Consider the following 24,220-nt stretch of genomic DNA (forward strand, 5'->3'; position numbering starts at 1 on the left):
CTCATTTTGTTTGATTTTTCTGCTCTCCTGAAGGCTGGGATGATCATGGCTGGAAGGCAGAAGGTGAACTGGAGCCTGCAGGGACAAGAGAAATGGCAGGGAAGCTGTGAGGGAACACAGCAGTCAATGTGCCAGCCCAGCCCTCCCCAGCCCTTCTGCAGGGGGTGGCACAGCAGGCCCTGCACAGGAACACAATGAGCAGCAACACTGATAACACTCTGGCTAATGCGGATTACAAATGCAGATGTTGCCCACGGGGTCCCCAAGGGGAAACTGGGAGCTGCTGGGGCGGGGGGTGGGCAGGGGAGTGAAAATTCCCCCCTTGGAGACTTCACATTAAGACACTCAAAAGGAGGCATCGGGGAGTTTAAAGCTACAATACAGTCCATGTATGTAGAGCTGCGGAGTGAGGTCATCTCGTGTCTCCCGTGGCCCAGAGCAAGTAAAGCAGTCCCAGCTGCACTCTGAAACAGAGAGCCAACCGGGCAGCAGAGAATGCTAACCTCTACTCCCTTCCTCGCTGTCCCAGCTGCAACCCCTTCCTGTGCCCCTCGGAGCCCAACCCGGGCTGCAACACGCCTGGGAACCGCTGCTCCCCTGGTTGCAGCCCGTCTGGCCCAGTAAACCTGCTGCACTGGGCAGGAGCTGGAGCTGGGACCAAGGTCCCGCCTGGGGTATGGCAGTGCCAGGCAGTGTACTTGGGGATGACCCTACGTACCCAGTGCAATACATTCCAAATAGCCACAGACATCAACTGACTGCCATACTTTTCTCACCAGACATCGATATAAATGGACTGCTTGGTGGTTCTGTGCTATGGCTGTCTTCTCGCCACAAGCTGCACATCTCTCCACTGAATGATAGCACCACTCATGAGAAAAGTTGTCTTGGAGAATCATGTAGCACTGGAAAAATGGACAGCTATCCAGGAGGGTACCTGTGCCATCATCAGCAGTGATTGTTGTGAATACATTCCTGACATCTACAACATGGAATTCCTATGATGACACGGACGGAAACCCAAATTGTTCCAATCAGCCCACTAAGGACAAACAATCGGACCATGTCTCAGTTCTCCAGTAGTGGCTGTGGCTGCCCTGGTTCAGCCCAATCTACATTGCTCCCCTCATTAGAGGTGCTGAGGTGCTGTAAGGCATGCCTGACTCAGAAAGGGGAGAGCTGTGCTGAGGAGCTTTGCAGTTTCCTACAGCTGTTGTGAAATATAAAAGGATGAAAATAAATTTAGTTGTGAGAAAGGAAAGCTATTGCTTGTGGGGGGCTTCCGGTAGGCATAAAGGACAGTGCTGAGAAACAGGGAGACCACAGCCAGATGAGGGAGGCACGTGGAGAAGGCTCTGCGCTGTCCCTGCTCAGAGGGACCGCTGCCCAGGAGGTCACTGTTATAGATTCTCATGACAAAACCAGACAAAGTCCAGTGTGATACATAAAGGGAGAGCTTTATTTAATTAAGCAAGGCAGTAAAGTGAGCAAAACAGCGCTGGGCGCCCGAGGGGAGTCTACACTCCACCAAGGTTGGGATTTGAACAAAGGATTGCCTCTGTATTTATACAATTCCCATCTCCTGCATAAATTCCAGTCATTCTTGCTGCTGCACAGGTTGTTGCTGGTGTCACAGGTTGTTGCTGAGGATTGGTTTTCCTGCCTCTTGATGGTCAGTAGTCTTTTCCATTATTCTTTGGTTATTTTCTAGCAGCTTCTGTGCCCTGGCAATGTGTAGTTTGCAATGCCTTCAGCTTCTTAGTTTCTGGAAGGTGTAGGCACGTACGTGTTCCCAGGGGTGGTTCCAACACGTCTGTGAATGCAAAGGAGGGCACACGATGCGGTGCGTGCGTGGGGGTGTGCTGAGCAGGGAGGGTGGCGCATGAGTATGCGTGTGCACGTGGATAGGGGAAGGCTGGGGTTACAGGTTGACCTGTGCTGAGGTGAGTGGGGGCTCACGGTGTTGCTCAGTGGTAGATTTGTTCACACTGAGTGCTAACAGGAAACTCACACACCCTTTTTGTTTCAGCTGTGCCAGCGCTGTGATCCCTTGCTGCTGGGATGGGATGTTGGAAGGATGGTGTGCGTGCCGAGCTCCCATCTCTTGCAGGAATCAAGTGTAGAGCAAAAGGGATGTTTGGGCCAGGTGACTGTAAGAAGGCTGGCTGCTTTGGATGGTGGCAGCTGATGGAAACAGGTGCTCTGGGGACCGTTCAGCTTTTAACAGAAGACAGGGGTCCTGCAGCAAGAACGACTAGGTTCTCAAATGGCTTCAGACATGCACACCGAGTACGTCTGTCCTGCCGTGCCATCTCTGCTTCTTTTTGATGAAAGCATTTTCATGACCACGTGTTGGGCCTGTTTGCTTGTAGAAGGAGGAATGTTAGGTGCAGTTCTCACTGAGAACTTCTGCTAGGATTTCTGTGTAATTTGAATCATGAGTGTTAGCACAGTGAGTTGAAGGAGGGCCCCGGAAGCAAATTTGGTGCTGTTGAAGCACTGTGAGATGAGAAGTTGGGATGTAACTCTTGCTGGCAGATGTGGAAACCACTTTGGGATTGAGGTGTGGAGGAAAGGAAAGGTGATGACAGAGCTGATGGCAAAGTGTTTCCTGAGGAGGCTTGGTGCTTGCTTGGGGTTGGATCTGATCAACTTCTTGTGCACCGTCAGCAAGTTTGCTGACAATACCATGCTGAGTGGTGCAGTCGATACGGTGGAAGGAAGGGATGCCATTTAGGAGGACCTCGACAGGCTGGAAAGCTGGCTCAGGTGAACCTAATGAGGTTCAACACGGCAAAGTGCAAGGTTTTGCACTTGGTCCAGGGGAACCCCAGGCACCTGTACAGGCTGGGATGAGTGGTCCTTGAGAGCAGCTCGGCAGAGAAGGACCTGGGGATCCTGATGGACGAGAGACTCAACATGAGCCAGCAGTGCGCTCTGGCTGCCCGGGAAGCAAAAGGGATCCTGGGCTCCATCAGGAGAGGGGTGGTCAGCAGGGATAAGGAGGTGATTGTCCCTCTCTCCACTCTGCTCTTGTGAGGCCCCATCTGGAGTATTGTGTCCAGGTGTGGAGCCCTCAGTACAAAAAAGACATGGAGATTTTGGAAAGGGTCCAGAGGAGGGCCACGAAGATGATCAGGGGGCTGGAGCACCTCCCCTATGAGGACAGGCTGAGGGAGTTGGGTTTGTTCAGCCTGGAGAAGAGAAGGTTGCGGGGTGACCTCATTGCAGCCTTTCAATACCTGAAGGGAACATACTCCCAGGAGGGGAGTAAACTCTTCTAAAGGGCTGACAATAGAAGAATTAGGGGAAATGGTTTTAAGTTAAAAGAGGGAAGATTTAGGTTGGATGTTAGGGGGAAGTTCTTCACTAGGAGAGTGGTTAGGCCCTGGAACAGGCTGCCCAGTGAGGTTGTGGATGCCCCGTCCTTGGAGGTGTTCAAGACCAGGTTGGACGGGGCCCTGGGCAACCTGATCTAGTAAAGGTGTATGTTTGGTGGCCCTGCTAGGCAGGGGGGTTGGAACTACATGATCCTTGAGGTCCCTTCCAACCCGGGTCATTCTGTGTGATTCTGTGATTCTGTAATCTATTTGCTTTCTGTTATCTTTCACATTACCTCTCAAAAAACTATCTGTGCATTCTCAAGTAGTGTTTCTTGCTAAAGAGAATATGCGTGCAGCCTCTGCTTTCGTCTGCGAAAAGGATCTTCTCATCATTTCTGTCTGTGTTTCTTTTAGACCCTGAGATGGAGCAGAGTGGAACACAGAATTCAATCAGGAGCAGGGAAATGTAGTGCTCATCGTAGGTGTCTGGCTGACAACAAGAGCAGAGAGGTAAGTTTCATAGGGTCACGTGCTCATTTTATTTTATTTTTAATTCATGATGCATAAAGGCGTTACCCAGACAAAGTGAGCATTTGTCAACTGGACTTTCTAGAAATAACCTAGGCTGTGAAATCTGTTTGATGCATCCCGAAGAGCCCTGCAAAAGAATGCTCAGAGTTAATCTGGCACCCTCCTTTGGAAACCTGTGTCTGTCAGCTCTTCAGCTGTGCCCTAACACCTCCCATTGTGCTGCCACACCAGGATAGAATTCCAAGCCCACACTGAGTTCTGGAATGTTGTGGAATCAGCCGTGTTGGAATCAGATGTGACCACGTGGTCTTGCCTCCCCGCCTTGTGGGGGGTCATGGTGGACCAGGCTGTTGGCCGTTGGTGATGTCAGAAGCGGCTGGAATGAGGGGAGGAGCGGTGCGTTCTGTGTTCCTTTGTGGGTGAGCTAGTGGTCAGAGTGGTTGGTTGTTTTGTTGTTCTTGTGCCTTTAGTGCATTTAGTGCCTTTTTCTTCACACCGTCGTGCGCAGCAGCTTGTAGGTAAGCTGAACCAGCGTGGGATGGATGGGTGGGCAGTGAGGTGTTGGGAACTGCTGGCTGTCGGAGCTCACAGCACTGTATTGCTTACTCTTGACCATCAGATGTAATTTTCCCCCGGTACACATGTTCCGAAGGGGATATCTGTAAAGGTGGCACCCGTCCCGTGCTTCTTCCGTTGTCTTCTTTGCTCAGTAGTGGAAGCATTGTAAAGTTGCTAGGTGAACAGGCATTACGTAGCCTGAGACTCAGCATGTCTTGCAGGAAGTGGATGGAACGGTTGTGCTGTGTGTGTTATTCCATGACTGTCTTAGCCCTGCTCACTGACCTGCTCTTTCTCTCTCCTCTCCTCGCCCTCCACCCGCTGCCTTGGTGCAGCTTTTGCTCTCATTCCATCTGAGCAAAGCGACAAGGAACTGCTGCAGATAGCTTGAGGTGATCTCACTGCCAGGTACGTGCCATGTTTTGTCCCCCCACATGGTTTTGCCGTAGGGTATGCGCGGGTAGCTCTGAAGAAGTCTGTCCATACTGTGCTGTGTGAATAGAGAAAACAGAAGTGTGTTTCTGCTCTGTTCCAGCACTTCACACTTGCTATGATGGGTGTCGCATGCAGTGGGATCAGCCGTGAGCCTGAGGTGGCGGCGACAGAGGTACAGTATGAAGCTCTGGCTGGTCTTTGTTCCCTGTGTTGAGCCAGCAGAGGGAGCTGCAGATGTACTCTCCTGCAGGAAAGAATGGGCCAAAAAGGGCCTGGCCAGCTGTCTGCGCCAGTGCCATTGCTGATTAGTCTGGGTAGAGAGAGATGCATCTTTGCATGGCCTGGCAATGCACGCCAGGAAGAGAAACGATTGTTATGAGACATGCAGCTCCTTCTGAAGTGCTCCTGATAAGAACGGAGCGCATTTGCTGCACCTTTCTCAGAAGATGTGCTCCTCACCTTGAAATCCTCCTGGTTTGTCCTCAGATCTTGACCATGGCCTGTGCTCTGTTTTGCATACTCATAACATGCGGAAGCCGCAGCTGGAGCGTGCTGTGTCATCTCTCAACGTTCCAGCGATTGCGGCGGCCCATGTTATTAAGAGCCACGTCGCCCAGGGGCCAGATGAGCTCTCCCTTGAGATAAGCAGTTACAGGCGTTCCTTGTTGTCATGCATAGAAGAAGGCAGTCGTTTGAGCTGTGTTTTCCAACCAGATTTGCTGAATGTGGGATTGACGTTTCAATCTCTTGCAGGTCGGAGATCTGGTGAGCATTGTTGATATGCCACCAAAGGAGCTGAGCCCCTGTTGGAGAGGCAAGCATGGCTTTGAGGTAGGCACACGTTTCCGACTAGAGAGCACAACTTGAGTAGAGTCGGGAATCTCTGGTTGGAGCTTCTCTGCCTGCACAGGATGGCTTCTGGATGCAAACAGTTGCCCTGTGTCGGTGTCAGAGGACCTTCCCTTTGGCTCTGGGCTCGAGCTAATTCCCACCTGTCTTTTTGTTCTTATTACAGGTTGGATTCTTCCCTGGTGAGTGCGTGGAACTCATCAGTGGAAAAGTTCCTGAGTCCCTCCTGAATTCCTTGCCAAAGCCAGGTACATATGTTACATTTGATAATGCGGGTTAGTAAAATGGGGTCAGAATGTGGCTTTAAGGGGGTTCGTTAATGCCTAAGTTCAGCAAGCTTAGCAAGCTGACTGCATTAAGCTCCTTGGGCACCTCCAGGGATAGGGAAAATCTGTTCTTGCGTGTCCTTGTTGGGAATGTTCTTCCCGTTATTACATGCTTTGTCGAATGCATTATGTTTGGCCTCATCCAACTGAGCCAAGCCTGAAGTGAACTGGTTTCTTTGTTATGTTGCGCAGTGCCAAGGAGACGGGGCAAGCTCCTCCCCTTCCTTTGTTCCTTGGTGAAGGCCCGCCCCAGGAGAGCGACGGAGCCGGAGCCAAAGTAGGAGGGGGTGTTTGGGTGTGACCTGGGGGAGCACCTTCTCCGCTCTGGCCGTGATGGTAAGGAACAGCCCATTCCTGAGATCTTCCTCTGTTGTGTATCTAAATGAGAAAGGGAGATCATATTTAGCAATTGTTTCAGCCTGAAATTGCAGGAAGCCTTCTGGCAACAGAGAGCATCCTGGATTCTTTTCCTAGCTTTTCTAGTCTTTAGATTTTCTAGGGAGCTGTGATGGGACTTGAAGTGTCTGTGGCTTTGCCAGAATTACTTTCTCCAGGCTGTTAATAGGTCATGTGTTATGGTTTTGCAATTTGGTTGGTGTTGGTATTCCACATCAGAACACCATGCCTCATAATGGGAGTAAAGGGGACAAGTTTTTTTTTCTGTGGGCTGCCTTGATGGGCATGTGGGGTGGGGCACCGGAAGGGAAGTGAGGAAGGGGACGGGGTTGCTGGCCCGGCTCCCTGCGAGGAGACAACGTGGTCAGAGCTTCCTGCCTTCCACAGCTCCATCAGTGAGATTGGGGACTTGGTATTCTCTTTGTTGAAACTCTCTTGTTGTTGTTTAGTGTTATTAGGTTATTAAACTGCCATTCGTTCTCAGATCACCTTTTTTCTCCCTTATTTTTTGTTAGACCTAATCGCAATCTCCCTTCCCTTCCCCTCTCCCGAAACGCACATGGCCGGGCCGGGCTGCGCCGCGCTGTGCCGATAGAGAAAAGGGGGGGGGGCTTTTGTTCCTGCTGCCCCGGGTTTGTGCCCACTGTCCCGGAGTGAGCTCTAGAGAGAACTCCGTGACATCATGGCATTTCTGGAAAGCCAAGAACACATCTCTGTGCGGTTTCCTCACAGCTGTCTCTGCCAGCTTTCTCCTCTAAGGAGGAAGCAAGCGGTAGCCTGGCTGGACTTAGTGGATGGAATGTGAGAAGGGCACGGCCTGAACCAGGACTTGAGTAAGAAGCTGAGCTAACCGCTGGCTCTTGTTCTGTAGTCCCCCAGGTCCTCCAGACCTGCTCGGAATTCATTGAGCAGCATAGCGTAGTGCGCGGGATATACCGCCTGTCCGGTGTCATGTCCAAGATCCAGCAACTACGGTAAGACTGCTGCGACTGACACAGCTGGCAGTAGGAGCCAATGCCATGCTGCGGGCATTCAGAGGAACCCCTTCCTTTTCCTGACTGTATTTTGTGTGGCTGTGGACTTGTTTTCGTCTTTCTCAAAGCCCTCTGCCCAATTCTGTGTCCTTCTCTGCAGCCATGAATTCGATACGGAGCAGGTGCCAGAGCTCAGCGTCCGAGACATTCACAGCGTGAGCTCCCTGTGTAAGATGTATTTCAGGGGGCTCCCAAACCCTCTGCTGACCGACCAGCTGTATGACAAGTTCTTGGTAAGCTCAGGGCAATGTCTTGGAAATGACACGTACCTGTTCCCTGGGCGTCCTGGCTAGTGGTTGCAGCAGTGCCCCAGCTCTGAGGTCTTCTTTCTGTTAGCCCCATGAGGCATGTCTTTGCCACATCCTACCTCTCACTGATGGCACTTGTGGTGCCAGGAGGTGCTTATTTAAGCTATTCACAATGGCTGTGAGAATTCCCTTTCCTTTGCTGTTCCCCAGCTATTGGTAGAATGGGGTTAATAGCATCTTGGAGGCAAATGCCTGCTGCCTGTGTAATCAGGCTGTAAAGCCCCCCAGAGCTTGCACTGCTTGGCCTTGATGGCACAGGCTGCGTGCTGCTGTGTTCCCCTGATGCCTCTTGGAAGGCATTTAGTCTGCCTCGGTGCTGACCACCAGCGCGCTGTCCCCATTGTTCCCAAACCTGTGGCAGCTCTCCAGCCTGACTGGTGTCTGAATCCCTTCCTGCCTTTTTCCAGGACGCTGTTTGCGCTGCTGCAGAGGAGGAGAGGGTGCAGAGAATGAAGGACGCCATCCAGCAGCTGCCCGCTCCTCACTACAGGTCAGTGCTGCACTCGGTCTGCGGAGCTCAGCCCTGCTGCCTTTCAGAGGGCGATGATGCGATTCCAGGTGTTGCCTCACACCTGCAACATCATGCCTGTGCACGCTGCAGCGGCTGAAGGCTGCACTGGGTAAATTGATTGGGTCAGTTCCTTGGCACAGGGGCACGGTTGGTGCAGTATGTGACATTTGTATAATTCATCTAATTTGGTCCGCATTTCTTTTACTTGTGACACTTTATCAATTATACATTCTTTGGCAACTTCTATGTTGTTAGTTAGTTGGGCATTTTTGTCTTCTAGTGTCATATTTATAGATTTCTGTTCATCCAGTTCAGAAGCAATTTCCCGATAGTCAGCTTGACCCTGCAGAATTTGTTCACGGAGGACATCAGCTGTTTCTTCAGAAAAAGAAAGCTGAATACGCAGGCTTGTTACCTGCTTACTGAAATCTTCTTTTTTATTTTTTTCTCTTCCGCATTGTTCTTCAAGCACAGCTAAATGATGTTCCAAGATTTCAGTTCTTTCCCTCAGTGCTAGTACTTCCTTTCGGTACGCGGAGCACTTTTGTTTCATGTGTTCAATTGTCTTTTGATCTACAGTGTTCTTTTTCTTTCTCTCATTTACAACTATTGAAAAACAAAGAAACAAACAAAAAAAAAAAAAAAAGGGAAAAGGAATGTAGCTCAGATTGATTAAAATCATTATTACATAGCAGTTCACAACACCAAGTAGCAACTTCTAAGTGCAAGCCATACCCTCACATCACATAGTATTTGATACTAGTGAAGGAATTAAAGTTCTTTGGACACGTAATCAGGTGCCTCAGATTTCTATACAGAATTAACAGCAAAAGGTTTTCAGTCTGGAAGAACACTTTTACCATGGCACTACTCAAACCTTCCACTCCACACCAGTAGAAAATCTAATTAGATTTAAGAAACATGGGAACGAGATAGATAATTCACAGCTATATTCTTTCTATCTTCCCTGCTTCAGCAATCCCTATAAGGCAGCCAGGAATCACTCCATCTACATCTAAATGGTAGATAAACAGTTCTCTAAGAAATTTCATTCCAACTCACAGTCCTCTTACTTTCAAAAGAAAGATAAAACCCTGGACAAGTTGATCACTTAAGTGTTGATATCTGTCTCTCTTATTCAGTTGATCTCTAAACAAATTATGAGGATTCCTACTTCTGTCCACACTTACTCTTTTGCATATAAAGTTCACTCATAAAGTTGTACAAATTTGCAGATTCAAGTTTCCATAAATATTCCATTAGCTTGGGGCTGTTTTTTTCTTTAACTGGTGAGCAATTAGCTAAAATCACATGCATTTTCTTTCTATCAAAAGCGACTTCTGCTGTATTTCATCACTGCTTTAGAATCCAGCTACGTCCATTCCATAATATGCATACTTTAAGTATTAGAAAAATAAATGTAAGTCAAGACTTACTAGGGATTGTGTCACCACAACAATATATTCCATGGTGATTCTTGTACAGTCCTTTTATTACTACAACCACAGAAATGCAGAATTTTATAGCGCCCATGTGCAGCCTGCATTACATACAGATTCATATGTACTGCATGGAAACAGCCTCTTAACTCATCTAAGGAGTTTTATATACAGCCCTCAACTGATTTAAAAGTCATACTGAAGAAACAGCAGTGGCATATTCCACCCCAAACCAGGTTTTGGGTTTTGATTGCTGCTCCCAGCAACACTAGTGAGGGGAATACGATTTATAAGTAATCTAAACACTTTATGCTGAAAACAACAAGCAAACACTAAAGCAAGATAAATAAGACTAGGGAGAAGATGTGTAATGTTCAGTCTAGAAACTCCTTACACAAGAAGTAGGGAAAAAGCATTATTACAGAGCATAGGAAACAAGACCTAAAAGCTCAGAGAATGGTGTAAATACCCTGAACTTGAAGCTGAGATAACCTAGCATCTCCTAAAACACTTTTGCTCGTGCTACTTATATAACTAATTCTACAAAAGAACCAGCACAACATACCTGTGCTCATTGTTCTACTGTGTATATTAACATAGCTAAAGAATATATATTATGCAGTTTTTGAAATTGGACGCTATTAATACTCACAAATAGAAGAAAATTTTAACATGATTGAATACTCAGTACTTCTTAACAGAAAACTTCATGCTGACATTGTGACTATCAGCTACCCATTTTAATTCCTATGTGGAGCATTGCTGTCATTAATTTTTAAATGAGAGCTTTGGTCATATGATTAGAACAAACCCACTACTATTTGGAGTATGGAGGAGTCCACATCCCTCCCTCAGTCTCTGGTAAGATGCTTATACGTGATGCCATTCAGTGGTCACATTAGGATTCAATATTTATGCCAAATAAAGGCAGCAGGGACAAATCATCCAAGAACAGCATCTCATCCAAAGAAGGCCTTGACTTTCTCCCTTGCACATATTTTGCAAGAGGAATACAAGAAAGGAAGGGAATACAGCTAAGTTTTAGATTTTCCCTTCTACATTGTATATGCCTTCCGTAATTCTAGGAACACTGATGCTCAGCTGTGCCCAGAAGTGAAGTTAAATGCATCAGAGCTTATCCAAACCATTTTGCTCAAATATTGCCCATGAGCGAGCAATTAGCAGGTCATCAACAATTTTGATAGTTGCTTCAGGAATAACAAAACAAACAAACAAAAAAAAGCACTTGAGCAGCTGATGCTACTCAGAAGATCAGCAACAGCAGTTGAAACAATCCTAAAGAAACTGCTTTAAAACTATTACCAAATCTGCAAGTGCATCAACAGATGAGGAAAAAGCAGCAAAAAGGAAAAAAATAGTGCAAAAAACTTTTTTTCTTAAGCATTCAAAAATGAACAGCATAGGACCTTCTGAAAAAGGGATATTTACATAACAGTTACTTCTATTTACAGTTTAACACAGTGGCTTTTCTCCTTATACCATAAGGTACGCGCTTCACAGCCTTTTGCTTCCTATCCGGAATAGGAAGCAATTTATTGTTTTGGAAGACACCCTGTTCAACGGTGGAAGAAACTGTACCTTTCTTTGGAGGTGGCTCTTCCACAGTAGGCTTATCTTCATCAGCACTGCGCTTTCTTCTCACTTCCAACTCAGTTTTCTCTTGTTTCAGTGCTTTAACTGAAAGCACTGAAAATTGGCTGCTTTCAGTTCCTTTATTAGTGTTCTCTTCTGCCGGTTCTGCTTTAATGGTAGTTAAATGCTAGGTAGTCTTTTCCTGTATTGATATAAGATCAGTTACATTGAAGCTTAACAAAAGGAGCACTTAAGTCTCAGTAATCTTCTGTAGGCAAATATTTACACAAAACCATACAGCTAAAATATTTACCCAGTGACTCTATAGACATCAGTTACAAATTTCAATAGCAGACAGAACAAGTACACCTTCAGATAATGACAAGTGCAATACTCTTTTTTTGTATAAGGATACGGAAATGTGTAAAGCTCACATAATCTTTTACTTTTTCTTCTAAATGAGATTTTAAGTCTTGTAGCTCTGTAATAATGTCATCTTTCCGCACCACGATGTCCATTAGCTCTCGAATCCTTTCATTTTGTGCATTCATTTCCTTGGAAATAAAAAATAAAAAAAAAATCAGTCATCAGTTTCTAATGTAGTGTTAAGTAGCTGAATTACACAATGCATTAAAGGCAAATTCAGTTAAGCTAAGCTCGGTAAGAAATCTATTAATGGAGCCTACTGGAATAGCATTTTAAGCTACCACAAGTTGGTATTAAAACAATTTTACACAACATCTTCTTGATAAAGTTACCTCAGTTGCTTCTTTAAGTTGCTCAACAGACTCATCCAATTTAATCACCTGCATTTCAAAGTCTGTAACACACAGAAAAGGTTGTGTTACATAAGTAGCCAATAGATAGTTTATTAAGTAATCAATTTTTCCAGATATTCTAATGTTTAGGTAGCTTTTGAACAGATTAATTAATTTGCGTGTGGTCTTCACTTATTGGGAGTGATTCAAAAGTTTTCTATATTTCTTGGAACGAAAACATTGCATCAACAAGACATAAAGAAGAGTAGAGATTACAATATAAAAGTAAAAATCAAGATATAGACATTTAACCCCATACTTACGAAAGCATAAAGCTGCTAGTTGCAGTTTAAAGGAGAGGGGGAAAAAAAGAAAAGAAATAACCAAAAACCGTGGAATTGCTGAACCTGAATATACACAAGGAACAAACTATCACTTATCTACAGGCTATGGTTCCAAAGGTAGAACATCTCCTCTAATTCCTACTCAAACTGGTTATTTCTCTTTTAGATTAATGAACTATTTCTGTCTTCTACCTTTCACATCGCATAACTCATATTTGTTCTTCTGCATCAGCTCTTCTTCAGTTTTAAGTAGTTTGGTGTTTTTCTCTGTTAGCTCTTCTTTGGTCTCCATCAGTTCAAAGTTAGTTTTCTCCAGCTGCTTTTCAAACCAGCCAATATCTTCCTTCGGGTCCTCCAGGGATACAATGGAACTATGTGCTGCCTCAGCTTGCTCTTTAATATCCATGACATCATAATGCACAGAATCAAGAATGCCCTCAGGATCAACACAGGTGTCAGGCACTATGCTATGTTCTCCACCCTGAAACGTAATTTATAATCAGTTAAAACTGGTGAATAGCTGACTACATAATAGCTGTTATTTCTACAGATAGTCTGGATAGCCACTATGAAGACAGCCATACAAGAAGTTTTTAATTTCAGCTTCAAAACCCACCTCACAAATTCACATACAACATGACAGTGATTCATATGGGGGGAAGATAAGTGGCATTCTAGTAACAGCTAATATATTTTATAGTATTTGATGTTTGGTCACTACTTAAACCAGTTTTCAAGAAAGTACAAAGGAGTTATTGCAGACTCCAATCCTGCTTTTAACCTCAAGAGTTTCACTAGGCAAACAATGTACAAGAACTGCCACTTCATGCAGCCATAGATTTCTGCTTTTTTTATGTTTTGAGTTTCCAGTTGCATTCAATGCAACTGATCATCATCTTTTCAGTTCTTTGTCTGGCAGCGCCACATCACCCTCATAGGCTGCTCCCTCTACTTTCACACTTAACCTCTTTCAGATAAGGCCACAATCCAAGGGCACACATCCATCAATTGTGCTTCAAACACAAACTCTCAGCACTTCAAAGTTTTCCATCAAGACTGTAGCACTGATCTGACAGCTTAACTTCTTCAGTGTTATATCATAGCACTCACTCCTACCCATTCCGCTTAACCCCCACTTTCCCACTGAAGCATCTGATGGCCATAACACAGCTTTTCAAACTCTTTACTGCTCCACTTCTTTTGTCAAGACTTGAACTGGACAATATTCAAAATTACAACAGCAGCAACATATGGGGTAGCTGGATTTGCTTTCCTACATGGGATCATATTTTGAGAAGAGAGAAAAATTAAGTAAATAGCATAAAATCTCCTCCAGATGTAACAAGTTGCTTCCTGTTAGGTTGAATACTTTTTAGGAATGAGATTCTCAGGAGATGCTTCTGCCCTCAAACCCCAAAGAAACACAAAGACCCCAGTAGAGATTTTTAGAAAACACTGTAGGAAAATTAAGCTCAACTAAAACACTAAATTAAAAAACCTGACTGCTGCATGGAGACAAACACCCAGATTCACTACAGATACTACACAAATAGATTCATATTCTTAGAAGAACAGAATTCTTTCTTTAAATGCAAATCATAAGTACTGATCAACAAAATAGACTACAACATACTCACTTTTTGTGCAATAGCTGAGAATCTTAGCACACTGAGTGTTTCTTCATAGGTTGAAGCACACTGGCTAATGTTTGCTAACATTTGTATCTTCCCTTTTCCACTGAAGAATCCCTGAAGAAAGTGTGTTAACTTACTTTCACGAAACGGTATGTGCTGCTGCACCCTTTGAAGACAAAAACCACAACAAATCCCATTAGCAGAAGTTAACAGCTTCATTTCAATGTGAGAGCTATCCAAGTGGAAGACAACACATTAATAACTGCACTAGTCTTTAAATCATTTTGAGTTGTGGGTTGTTTTGAATTTAATCTTTTTGCTAGTTTGCAGACAGGTTGTATGATTGTTCCAGCTACTGTGCAGCCATTATCTTCTTAGACAACCCACGAGAACATTTAAAACAAAAAGTACATTCAACATCCAGCCTAAGATAGGTCATACAGCCTCACGTTAGCTTAAATTCTCTCTCACCTTTCTCTTTCCCTTACCACATCTGGCAAACTGACCTATCTACTTCTAAGAAAACAGTACCCAACAAAATCAGAGATAACCACTCTCTCAGTATATTGTCTCTAGGAAAGGACAATAGTAAATACTTTGGAAATAAAGAAGCATATACTTAGCACAACATCTCTGGTGTTTCCTAAACCAAGGTTAAGCCACTGAATCAAACAGCTGGTGATGTACAGAAAATTAGGAGAGAACTCCTAAAGCGTGACTAAACACACTGTTCTCTAGTGAGGCTACCTGCTGGACTCTTTACAGCTACTGAATTCTGCAAACAGAGCTAAAAGCTTCACATAGCTACGCTCCTGTCACAACACACGTGACCCATAAGTAGCTTAAGTGCAGGAGTGGTAAATGAGTTCTTATTTTAAAGAAAATTACTATCAAAGTCATCACTACATTTCCCCCATATTGTTAAAATTTCAAGTGATCAGGACCAACAAATAAAACAGATCTGAATAAATCAAAGCACTTTAAGCAGCAGCTAATTTTAAGGAATCCTTCTTCCCTAGAAAGGACAGACAGATAAGAGACTAATCCAGTAGCAAGGCCTATTTTCATCTACTTTTAAGCATAACAGAATTTGAATAGGCTACCAGGCACAGTGTGGCATTTCATGAACACAGAGCTCACCTAATCTTTGGGACAGAAAGACACCTTCAAATGAGAATCAGCAGAGATTTCTGCAATTATATCCAGCTGTGACTGTAAATAAATACTACATTGTTTAAAATACAGAAAGCTCTGTCTGCACTCATTTAGAGCACAACCTCAGACAGAAGTAGCAAGCAGGCTTTCTTCTCTCTGAATTTGGTTAGCTAGATCAGAAAGAATGATGAAGTTGCATCAAGGTTTGGAAAAATATATATATATATCTATATGTATATATGTAATTATATATATCTATATGTATATATGTAATTATATATATCTATATATTATTTTTCTTTTCCAAATTATATATATATATATATATATATATATTCTGACCATGTCTCTTGGCTAGGACAAAGCACAGCAATATCCCTGAGGAAAGCTGTTACAGCAGAACTAAATGATAAATGCAACTAACTAACAAAGGAGGAAAAGGTCTAACATTTCACACATTTAAAGTGAAAATAGTGAAAACAAATTTTATAATCTGCCCCAGGACTTGTTTGAGAAGGCAAGGCCAGAAAAAAAAAAAAAAAAAACACAACGCTAATTTGCTTAAGTCTATGATAACACATTCAGAAATTTAGAACTGGAATGGTTTTATTTGAAAAAACAAACAAACAAACAAACAAAAAACAACAACAAAAAGAAGGCAAGTTTATAGATCACTTTCTTAGATCATTAAGTCTTCACACATCTGCAGAAGCCTACAGATAGTTTTCACTCATAACATAGTTTCGTACTCTGCATTTTAAACAATAGTTTAAACATTGTACATGATATCTGAAATCTACAACTAGTTTACAGTTTGTACAAGGACTTACTTTGACTGCTGACTGATCTTGAGTGCACTAATACACTTGCTTAGAGTTAGGAGAGATGCACTGATATTTCCACTCTCTTTCAGTCTGTCACCTTCATTGCACGTCTTGGTATTCCTTTCTGAACCAGCAAGATCACACAGTGATAATCTGAAGGCAGATAAGGAAAATTAAGTTTTCTTGCCTTTGAATGTACATTGATTATTTATCATTTCCAACACAACCACTCCTCCTAGAGGAGCAATTTCTTGAACCCTTTCATGCTTTTTAATGTTGCTTTCCTAGTGAAGTTGCACACTACTTCCTGCCAAACTCTTTTCCAACACAGCTTCCATTTTTCTGCCATATTCTTCCTTCTGAGGATTTACATTAGTTCAGAAGTTGAGTGAGAAGGATAAAGGAACACTGTGTGGAACAGTGGGCACAAGATATAGAACAGCATTACAACTTGATGGTTTAGTACTGCATAATGACAGGAAATGGGGAACCACCACTCATACAGGAGGCTGTATCAGGGAACCTAGTGTCCGTAGCCCAATATCAATACATCAATACTGAAAGTAACTGACAATTTCATCCTAAAAGAAGAAGGGAACTCTGCTCTGAACTTACTCATTGACTCGTGTCACTCGTGGCATTTCAAGGTCTTCAATTCTTAGTACCTTAATTGTAAATATACTGTGGCTAAAAGGAGAAATGAAGCAAGGTCAATAGCCAGAAATACACACATTTTCTAAAATATGTAACATCTGTTCAAAACACTGCTGGATTTATTCCAGATTCAATTAACAATAATTCTACTAGATGCATTAAACCTTTTAAAGAGACATTCCGTCTTGGTTTATTTTGCTTTTCTTCCCCCTCATGAACCACCATTACTTACAAGGAAGAAGGCTTAGTTATTTTGTTGAGAGTTTTTGATAAAACACTTAGCTTTTGTATGCACTTATCTGCTTGAAGGACTAATCCTTCTAGTTCAAAGCACTAGAATCACAAACTGTCACAAAATATCACATGGAACACTAGATATCAAGCCTTTTTAAAGCCTCTTCCCCGAAAAAAAGCCATAAACAATATTTTCATTCATCCCTCTTCCCCACACTATGTTACACCCAATGTTAGTGAAAGTTTCCCACCTTCAGCTGGAGCAAGTATTTAGCTTTGTGCTTGCAAAACTCCGGTGTTTCTGTCCCAGTTTAAAAAGTCTGAAAGCTTCTTTAGAATCAGAAATCTGAACCCACTGCAAACCTTTCAAAAGAAGGAAAAGTGATTTTTGCAAGCTTCGCTAGCAAAAGAGAAAGTGAACAAGAAATAAGGTATACAAACTAAGAACATTTAGTTAAGACAATAAAATACTTCATTAACTCTGCCTCAAACATACGACAAGCTGATGGCAGATAAGACTAAGATTCTTCCTCCCACAGAAAAGGGCAAGGTATAGTATAGCACAACAGTTTATCCTACCAGTATACTAAAGTATGTTCCATCCAAATTAAGCAAGCAGCCTTAGTACTGAAAGTACAAAAGCTAAGTTCTTAAACTACAGAAGCCGAAAGTTTGTATTCATTGGTGCAGAAGTCAATCTGAGAAGTTTTTTGTTTTAGCTTGTAGTTTTTATTGGGGATGGGTTATCTGGATTTTGTCTGCATTATAACGACTGTATGGCTCTCATTTTCAAGGATGATGAAGGCAGTGGAGTTCACACAGGCTTTATGGGCAATGTACAGGAATAAGGAGAATACTGTTGAAGATGCAGATACGTACATGTAGCTTGTTGCCTTCACATTCAAGCAGACACTTCTAGAGCTACACTGAACACATTTAAGAGTTTTCTATCTCAGAAGAAACATGTTACACTATTCCATGACAAGCTTGGCAGTTTGCAAAGTATTCTAGTTACCTTTTACGTAAGAATATCCCTTGATGTCTTGAGCAAGGCAAAGTGTCCTTTTTTTTCTGTCATTTGATAAAGGAGCCAGTAAATCATAAAAACATTCATTGTAAATCTCAAAAAATGAAACCCAGAGAACTTCACAAAATCATCTATAGATAATCTGCTAAGTTGGTCTGATCCTTCTGAGAGATTTTCTGCACCTGCAAAGTAGAAAATATTACAAGTTAATGTAGAGACAGTAAAACTAGCTGCATTTAAAAATAAGTAATAGTTAAGCTTACAGCTTAAAACTTTTCCCAGAACATAAACACAGAGAATCCCCACCTCTCATACAAACACCAAGTATCTGGAAGTCAAGACGCTTGCCCTACACATTTGCAAAGACACGCCTGCTATAAAGCTTGCTTTTTCACTTCCAAAACCCAATCTAACATCTATAGTTGGGTTAGAAATATTCAGAACTCTTCAGTCTTTACAATATAGAGAACTGAACTAGTAAGGACACTTCGTTCTTTTAGGGGAACTAAGTGACTTTTTAGGGAAAAAAAAGTATTTAGTGAGTTCTTAAGTGCCCTAAAGGCCTGTCGGAAAACCACTAGGGATCTTATCAGAAATCATACTCTTTTTCTTTGTTTTACTTTCACCTCATAAAACCAGGTTATGATAGATGTCCCAGTAGTGTCCTAGCCATTTTATTCCTTCTGTTTTCTGCCCAGATGTCCTGCCCATTATTCCGTTCTGTTACAAATAAAAGCTAAATAATCCTTTTATTATCAGCATTAGCCAAAAAAGCCAGTCGTTGACCTTACAGAAGCTTTTCTAATTGCTACTGTTTAATATAAAACATACCCTTAGAATCAGCTGGGGATTTGTCATTAGTGCTGTTGTGATGGTCTACCTACGAAAGAAAACAGACTTTAGGATTTATTATTGATGTACAGCACCAATACACCACTGGTTGCTTTTATTTATTTATTTATTTATTTATTTTAAAAGCAGCTGTATTGCTCTACCAGAAAACAATACAGTATAGTTCCAAGGTGCCAACACAAAAATCCTGGCTACACATTTTGACTGGTTTCACCTTACTACTCATTTCTGACAATTCCTTTACTATAAGATCTGATGCATTTCAGCTTCCTGATTCAGAAAGAAAAAGAACAAATAGGGAGAGAATCCCCAACAGGAAAAGGAGTTATTTAATAAGATGATTTTCAATAGCCCATTTATAATCTGCATTTTACCCTTCATGAATCTTGGACTCCTGAAATATTTTTCTTATTGGGATTTTCTTAATTCAGGACTTCCATATCCTATGGCTTATTAGGTCAACTCTCAGAAAAGGAAGTTAAGGTAGAATACTTGATCACTTAATGTAGATAAGCAGCTTATTATTTCTTAACTCAGGCTATCAAAGTGTTACACAAATGAAGTTATGACTAAATTTTGTAAATATAATATTTTTAAGTAGTTTGGTCATAGAAAATACAGAATAGCTCCCAACATGTAGATCTCATGATGTTCATAGATGTATACTCAGTTCCCAGGCTTCAGGTTGTGTTGCTTTTTTATAGAGCACAAAAGTAGAAAGAAATTCTCATCTACTGAAGAGGAGGAATCTCACCTACCAGATACAGTATGCTTAGAAGTAAAACTTTTAACATAGAAGTTTTCATCTACATGACACTCACCCAGATCTGGCTTTGTATAGTCAGCAAAGCTTGTACCTACTTAGCTTATAAGGTCAAGTATTTTACCTAGGAACACGGGTCTTGAAACTAGAGGAGGCACCTATATCGCACGATCACATCTTAACTCTCTAATGGAGTAGGATGAGATCAGCATATAGCTGTTCACTGCATTTTCTTTCCACATACTCACTAAACCTAGAACAGTTTTACACATCTTTGGTTCATGTAGAAGACAGGTGTTGTTTTTCCCCGAAATACTTAAATATCATTGGAGCCAGACTTCATACTCAGCTGTGCTCTTGAAATAATTCAGAAGGAATTTTACTGCCACCTGCCTTTCACACTGTGAAGTCCACACTTAACCACCTCATCAGTAAGATCAAGTTAACATACTCCACAACTAAAATACCCCAGTGTGGTGTAGCACACCACTAATAAGATGCTTCATTCTTTTTCAGCAGGAACAGAAAGACAAATAGAAAACTGTGTGTAAATACAGAACCCTCTTTCATTACAGAATGGAAAGGATAACACTGAACTATCACAAGATGCATGTACTCATCATTTCTTTATAAAGTAGTTTCCTACCTCTTTTGTCAGACGAAGCAACGAATTTTTAAGAGCAATTTCTTCTCTCACTTTGTCATTAGTCAGTTTTACGTAATCTCTCCACCGAATAGGTTTCAGATCCATTTTTGTGTATAGCCTTCCTCCAACAGTTTTAAACAACATATCCATCGTCCTTGGCAAAATACCAACATCATCTTCTGTCCCTGTAAGCAATACACAAAAGAAGGGCCAGGTTACTATTGTAAGCAACATATAAACATAAATGAAGACAAAGATAACTGATTCTAATCTCAAAGTATACACAAAGAATTTAGAGGCCAGTTACAGTCTGAAGCAATGTTTGCAGTGTTACTAGACTGTTCCCTGAAAAATACTGGCTTTAAGCAACAGCTCACATCCCATTCCTTAGACATTACAGGGCATCACTTTAAAACAGCCAGAATATTCTGCATAAGCTTAGCCTTAAGAAGAAAAAATAACCCACAGCAAACTCCCACATTTAACAGACGTGCAGATTTTCAACTGCTTACCAGGCTCCCTTCCCGCTCTGAAACAACCCTGAAATAACAACCAGAGTGATGTCTCTGCTACAACATTCCGTTCGTCCCACAAACCCTATTTAGAAATATCTACAAGTCTCATAAAAACTGTTAAAGTAACTCAGCTCCTTTCCCATTGCCTTTTCTTGGAGCACACAACTACCTCCACATCTTGCCTACTTCACGCCTTAGTTTTTCCACTGTCACTAAATACCAAGCAAGCTTCAGTGTTTTAAAGTCAGTCATGAACACAAGAGAGGACAATACGCAGAAGAATTTCTATAGTGCTGTATGGAAGGTGCATAGAAAGATAATTTTTGAACATACTACCCTGTTGATTCTTAATATTTAAGTCCTAAAAAGGTATTACTATGGAAAAGTCTTCAGCTCCACGCATATAAAACTATTGGAAATACATAGTAACAGAACACTAAATAACAGAAATAAGGGGAATTTGTTTCCTGTGAACCCAATCATTTCATTTGTTATGACAATATTAAACATAAAAAACAACTGCTCCCAGCCAGAAAGGAGATTGATGTATTATTTCTGTACTACTAAAGCTCAGGGAACACAATCTTCTATGCTGCTGTTATTACTAAAATCAGAAATTTGAAAAAAGATTGAAATACCTTGATCAAATGTTTCAGAATGTTTAATTTCTGCCTACAATAAATCAAACAAACTCAGACATACTTTGCCTTCAAATAAAGAACAGCATTTAAGATGCACGCATTTATAGTAGGAACAAAAACCAAAGTTATTGTAGTGTATGCTGTCTTACACACTTGTAAATTTAGTAATATTTGTTATGGAAGAAGACGACTTTTCAAGGCTACTAGTATTCAAAAGAAGGCAACGTACAAGGCCTGTTGAGTAACTAGGTAAGAAGTCATAACATCTCTCTCTTCTAGAAGTAGTTCTCACTTTAAGAAATTAATTCAAGGAAAAAGCATTTCTGCTCATACCTTGGAATGTGTAAGTTTTCCCAGCATTTGTAACGCCATACGTAAAAACAAGGCAATTACATCCTTCTAAGAACTCTTTCACTGGTTGCTTCACAGTACCTTCAAAGAATTCTTCTTGAGTTGCTTCAGGTCCAAACACCTGAATGTTACCAAGAAGCTGGTTAATCCCTTTATTTTGTTTAAGCAATATTTAGGTACTTGTAAGGAGTCAGATACACGTTGATAATTCTAAAGACAGTTAAGAAAAACTTGTTTGCTTTATATGAAGTAACAGAAGACAAGCAACTTTTTCCATAAATAACTTAAAATCATTTAAAGACAATTAATTTACCTGTGAAAAGGTGAACTTCTGTGTTGCCTGTCCTAAAGTTTTATCGCTCATTCTTCCCAATGAGCTCTTAGGGGACTTCAGTATAATGCTTGTTGAGTCCTCAAGTGAAACACATCCCTATTACAAGGAAGCACAAGTAATGCAGGCATGAAAAAAGTTTTAAAAGGTCATCTTACAGGAAAGAAAACATATATACTTTAAGGGTTGTTTTTTTGTTTATGATTAAATAAATGCCTTACCTGTGACCCATTTGCTCTCTCCCGTGCCGTAAAGGGTTTAATACGCAGGCAAACTTGTATGTGTCCCCTAGGCTCCAAACTAGACCTCTAAAATTAAAGAGCTGGAAGTTAGAAATCTGACTAGATCCTCTGTTTGATGATTAGCACATTAAAGCAGCATTATTTTCATCATCCTATTGTAACAGACTCATTTGTTAACACAGGAAGTAATAATATTTTACTGTTTTCACAAGTGCTTTGGACCCTGCTAAACTTCTTAGTCAGAGCCTAGAATTTCAGAACAAGTACTACTGCAACACACTCCTGTACTGCATTCAGGCCAACTATAAACAAAAGTACTCCATTATTGTGCTTCTGAGACAATGTTAGCTTCATCCACTGATACCGGTGCTCCTCATAAGGTATCAAAGCAACACCACACATCTTGGTCTAGTCTATGCGCAGTCTAAAAGCATAGTGAAGATGATTTTCATCTTCTCTGTAAGACTCTAATGCTTCTTATAAAGAAAAGAATTAAGTTTATTTTTTTTTTGGAGAAACAAGCTGCCTTTGTGGTCCTGAGGGCCCCTTTTTGTCACCTGTTGGGCACAGCAAGAGAGCTTTTCTTGTACAAATCTATGCCCTGTGTACCTTTCTCGATCCCAAAACCTAGAGTTGTGGTGCAGACACTGGATGCTGACCAGAGCAGTAAAAGAACAGAAGAGGGGAAAAGCAGATACAGGTAAGACACCTAAAAGAAAGAAAAAGAGCAGAAGAGAAGGAAGGATACGGTTAAGAACAAAGGACAGAAGATGGAAAGTGCTATAGAGGATTGGACTGGACATGAGCAGATCAGAGCTACACCAAGGTGTGGCTTCTCCCTGTGTCCCTATCCACCACTGGCAACATCCCCCAATGACAGGGATGCTGCTGCCCCAGCAGCTGATGGGGTTGTGGTCTGGGGTTATGTTCTATGCAGAGCCTCCACAACCTACTACAGACCTCCAGTTCCCTGACACTTCTTTTTTTTCCTGGTGCCTGCACACAAGGAACAGGTGTTCCCCATGCCCTGCATGCTGGTAATTAGTGTGGGCAATTACTGTGTGGGAACTGGGGGAGGGAAATTCAGGGGTGGGATAGTGAGGAGGAATTGGAGGGGGCTGGGAAATTGTTTGGGTGGGATTGTAGAGATCAGGCATGACTGCTAGGATGGGGGATATTTGGTTGGAAATACTGTCATTTCTATTACTCGCTGCTTTGTATGATAAGTTATTAAATGCTTTATGTTCCCTCTGCTACATCTCTGCTTGCAGTCATTTGTGCAGTGTCAAAGGTCCTCAGCTCTACATGCCCACCTCCAGGGTAGGATGGAGCACCACAGATGGCAGTGTTCCGCAGCTGCCACCAGCAGCCCCAGCTCATCCCTCCACACCTGAGGTGTGAGTGGCTGTGAGAGGAATGTCTCTGTGGAAGTGCAGCTCATTCCTCCCCTCTGATGGGGGCAGAAGGCATCTGCATTTCCCTCATGGCTCTTATTTCCTGTGTTACTGTGGGAAATGAGCTGAGCCACTGTGCCTCCCTACTATGGCAAGCTCTGCAGCTCTGCCACTGTCTTTATACTCAGCTGTTCCTGTGTGTAATGCTCCACACTTGGACCCTGCAGAGCCCAGAGGCCTCCTTGGCTGCTGTTACTCACCTGGACATTGAGGGTGCTGTGTCTCCAGTCTGTACCTGCTTCCAGGTGTCACTTGCAAGACACTGCAAGTCCACCTGGTTGGAACTGCAGTCAACAAACACAAATGTGAAAGAAATAAGAAAGGATTCTTTCATTTCACAGGCTTTCATCTCCATTGAAAGATGTTCTGCTGTGCAGCACAGCTGGGAGCATTTCATATGTGCAAAAAAGGGGGATAGGCCCTGGCTGTGCCGGGCCCCAAAGCAGCCCCGACTGTGCTGGGTTCCCCTCTCACCTGGGCCCTGCAGTGGCC

General features: G+C 42.4%; 1 protein-coding gene and 1 pseudogene across 2 annotated transcripts in view; one reads left to right on the forward strand and one right to left on the reverse strand.

Moving 5' to 3' along the window:
• Window positions 1-225: 225 nt before the first annotated feature.
• Window positions 226-24,220, forward strand: part of LOC146758031 (rho GTPase-activating protein 32-like) — a 106,164-nt gene continuing 82,169 nt past the window's right edge. Inside the window, exons 1-6 of the mRNA XM_085518650.1 lie at window positions 226-389; window positions 530-620; window positions 6,304-6,358; window positions 7,290-7,392; window positions 7,553-7,685; window positions 8,168-8,250. Coding sequence (XP_085374776.1) covers window positions 226-389; window positions 530-620; window positions 6,304-6,358; window positions 7,290-7,392; window positions 7,553-7,685; window positions 8,168-8,250 — 629 coding nt within the window. The remainder of the gene's footprint in view (window positions 390-529; window positions 621-6,303; window positions 6,359-7,289; window positions 7,393-7,552; window positions 7,686-8,167; window positions 8,251-24,220) is intronic.
• LOC146758032 (kinesin-like protein KIF20B) lies at window positions 12,023-23,976 on the reverse strand (annotated as a pseudogene). The gene is made up of 13 exons (XR_014935370.1): window positions 23,929-23,976; window positions 22,254-22,340; window positions 22,015-22,131; window positions 21,684-21,822; window positions 20,195-20,379; window positions 18,765-18,813; window positions 17,922-18,059; window positions 17,158-17,269; window positions 16,634-16,705; window positions 16,025-16,171; window positions 14,043-14,205; window positions 12,598-12,886; window positions 12,023-12,123 (listed from the first exon to the last, which is right to left on the reverse strand). The product of XR_014935370.1 is annotated as a kinesin-like protein KIF20B (transcript).

This window comes from Coturnix japonica, chromosome 17, assembly GCF_054131305.1.
Source record: "Coturnix japonica strain WE chromosome 17, WE-NBRP24, whole genome shotgun sequence".
Classification (NCBI taxonomy): domain Eukaryota; kingdom Metazoa; phylum Chordata; class Aves; order Galliformes; family Phasianidae; genus Coturnix; species Coturnix japonica.